General features: G+C 39.9%; 1 protein-coding gene across 1 annotated transcript in view; it reads right to left on the reverse strand.

Moving 5' to 3' along the window:
• Window positions 1-299: 299 nt before the first annotated feature.
• Window positions 300-2,940, reverse strand: part of LOC119585508 (vegetative cell wall protein gp1-like) — an 8,554-nt gene continuing 5,913 nt past the window's right edge. The window contains exons 4-6 of the mRNA XM_037934151.1: window positions 2,097-2,173; window positions 1,691-1,939; window positions 300-368 (exon numbers count right to left, since the gene is read on the reverse strand). Of these exons, the coding sequence (XP_037790079.1) occupies window positions 300-368; window positions 1,691-1,939; window positions 2,097-2,173 (395 nt within the window). The remainder of the gene's footprint in view (window positions 369-1,690; window positions 1,940-2,096; window positions 2,174-2,940) is intronic.

Below are 2,940 nucleotides of genomic sequence, written 5' to 3' on the forward strand. Positions count from 1 at the left end.
GAAATAGTTTAAAAATAAAAACAATAAAATTCCGATTCAGGGGGCAAAGGGCAAAAACCCGATCTCGAATAATTAAACATTTATAAACAAAAATTTTTAAAATATTTCTTTGCAGTCCACCTTTATGCAGGGGTTTTATTTCTAAAGAGAAAAAAGAGGAAAAAAAGTTCAAAGAAAGGATTGGGTAGGTCCCGTGGCCCCAGGGCGGCCCCAAACTTAAAGCACGCACCAACCCCCAAGGCGGAGTCTTACGCACCCTCTCCACCCTCTATCATAGATGTTTGGGGCCCGCTTTCTCTTTACGACAGGCATCCGGTCCCCATGCGCCAGAAAACCAAAATTTTTAGTTCGCTGATTCGGGATCCCAACTGTAAAAGGATTTTGGGATGAAAATTAAAAATCCTTTTGGGTATGAAAGTTTGCAGACGGGCACACGTCCGAGTTTTTTTTTTTTTGATTTATCTTTTTAATTAGAAGATATCGTATATTTCCTTCCAGACTTATTTTATTTTAGTATGTGAAAAAGCTTAAAATGATTTCCGTAATTTTTGGGTTTGTGGGGTTTTTTTAAATAAAAAAACACCTTTAGGGATTTTCCCTTTAAAGGAGAAAAAGGGAATATATTAGTTTTTATTGGTTTAAATTTTTTTAGCAAATTTTGGGCCCTACCAGTCACACATACATCCAAACAAATTCCCAAGAATTTCAGGAAAAAAAGGGGAGGTAAATAAACAGAGATATAGTTTTTTGCCCCCCTTTTGGTCCGTACCTAAAAATTTCATGTGTTTTTATCCAAAAAAATATATATTTTCACCACACACACACACATAATGCGTAATAAAACACAAATGTTTTTTTGACACTCGTCTAAAGGGTCGGGACACAAAGGGGGGAAAGTTCAACACAAATTTGGGAAACAAAAGGGAAAAATGAATAAATGAGCAATAAATAAAAAATCGTTTTAAATTTTGGGTTTTTTTCCCTTCAGAATTAAAACTAATTTTCTTTGGGGAGATAAATTTGAAAAACAAAAAGGAAATAAAAGGGGGAAAAAAGCCCCAAAAATATTTTGTGGGAAGGGATATTGGGGATTTCTTGTTGCGTTTTGTCACCTATATAAAATTATTTCATTTCTAAAATTCCCGGTTTAATTTTAAAAAATCAAGAGTATTTGCCCCGAGTAGGTTTTCAGGGAATGGGTAAGGATATTTCATGGATGGTTTAAAGGTTTTTAAAATTTGAAAAAAAATTGATGGTTTTGGATGTACATATAAAATACACCTTTTTTTTTGTTGTTTGATATTCTGATTTGTTCTTCACTGTTTGTAAAATTTCAGACTGTATATTTTGCTTTTTCGGGAACTGTTATCTTAATGTTCTTTTCTTTCATTTTCACCCAGATTGGTAAAAAGCATCCCGTATGTTTGGATTCAAAAAAGAATCCAACAGATGAGTTTCCACCAGTTCTTTTTTAGTGAAGACGATAAAGGATGACAGGAAAATTGGAGTTACTCGTCAACCTTGATGACGGGGGCGCCCCACGGGCCAGGGTTTTGGGGGGTTTTGGGAAAAGCGTGGGCGGAAGGAAAGGGGGTTGGTGTAAGGAAAGGGCCCTGGGCATAGGGGGGGCCCGGGATGGGGGAGAGCAGTGAGGGGGACGGGGTTGACGTTGACCCCAGGCTGCACGTACTTGAAGGGGGCACGGGGATCTCGGGCTTCCTTGTTGGGGAGCTCGATCTTTGGGGGTGTCCCGGGGGGGGTGGGTTTGCGTCGAAATTGGGTCGAAAGGGTTGGTTTTCCACAGGTGCTTTGGGGACGGTGGGCAGGCGTGGAAGTACGGGAGGGGGGTCTCGAGTCGCGACGACGACGACGTGGCCCCTTCTACAGTGGCCCCCTGTTTTTCCCCTTTTGGGAAAAGTATGGGAAAATTCCCGGGGGCCTTGAGATAATTTTTCGGCGTTTTAGATGTTTTGGGTAGGCCGCGGAGGCGTAGGCAGCGTGGGGGAAGGCATAAGGGGAAACCGCGAATGGTGTCCGAAGGGGGTGGGGAAGGGGGGACCAAAGGAACGGTCTTGACATCAGGATTTGTGACAAACTTGCTTGAGGCAGACCCCGGGCTCCCCATACGGCCGCACCAGCGTGCTGAAAAGGGGTACAAACGGGCCAGAATCACCTATTGGAAACAAAAATACTGTGAATACAAGCGCTACGCTCAAATATCTTACGAAAAAGAATACTGAAGTTTACTATATATACACCGTTCAGTTCTCATATCGACTGGCACACGGTTTTTTTCTTTTACTTATGCATATAAGCAAGCATTTTCCCCTTAATACAAAAAATTTAACGATATAAAAACTGACCCCTGTGATTCAAGATAAAGGTCTAATTCTCAGTTTCGAAAATGAACATTGGAAATGTTTTCTATTCTTTCACCGAATTGAAACCTGTTTCACACTTGTTTGAAATAGTTTGTGATTGGAATATTTCTATTCTTTCCAAAAGCCTTTATTTTTTTTCGGGGCGAATGTTTCCTTCTCCTGGACAGTGTGATTTCGTCTGCTAATAACTTAGTGGACGTCCGGGCCACGCCCAAATTTTTCCTTCAGGGGATTTCTTTTTATCTTAAAGATGTAAGTAATAAAATGAATGTAATTTTGTTATCCGTCATTTTTCAATGACTTTTATAAGCCCGTGTAAAAAATCAGGGCAGCGAAATTGGGTTTAAAATTGATCTGTTCTCTCCTAAGTAAAACCCAAAATTGAAGATTAGTTAACAGGAATGAATGAAGAAATTGGGCCCCCCGTGTTTTATAATTTTTTGGAAAAAAAAACCTTTCCCTTTTATTAGTAAAAAGGGGCCTAAAAGTTTAAAAAAATAGATTTTCGTCGGGAATTTAAAATTTGGGTTTTTTGGGCCTTCCCGGGCAAAACCCCATG

This window comes from Penaeus monodon, chromosome 19, assembly GCF_015228065.2.
Source record: "Penaeus monodon isolate SGIC_2016 chromosome 19, NSTDA_Pmon_1, whole genome shotgun sequence".
In the NCBI taxonomy this organism is placed as follows: domain Eukaryota; kingdom Metazoa; phylum Arthropoda; class Malacostraca; order Decapoda; family Penaeidae; genus Penaeus; species Penaeus monodon.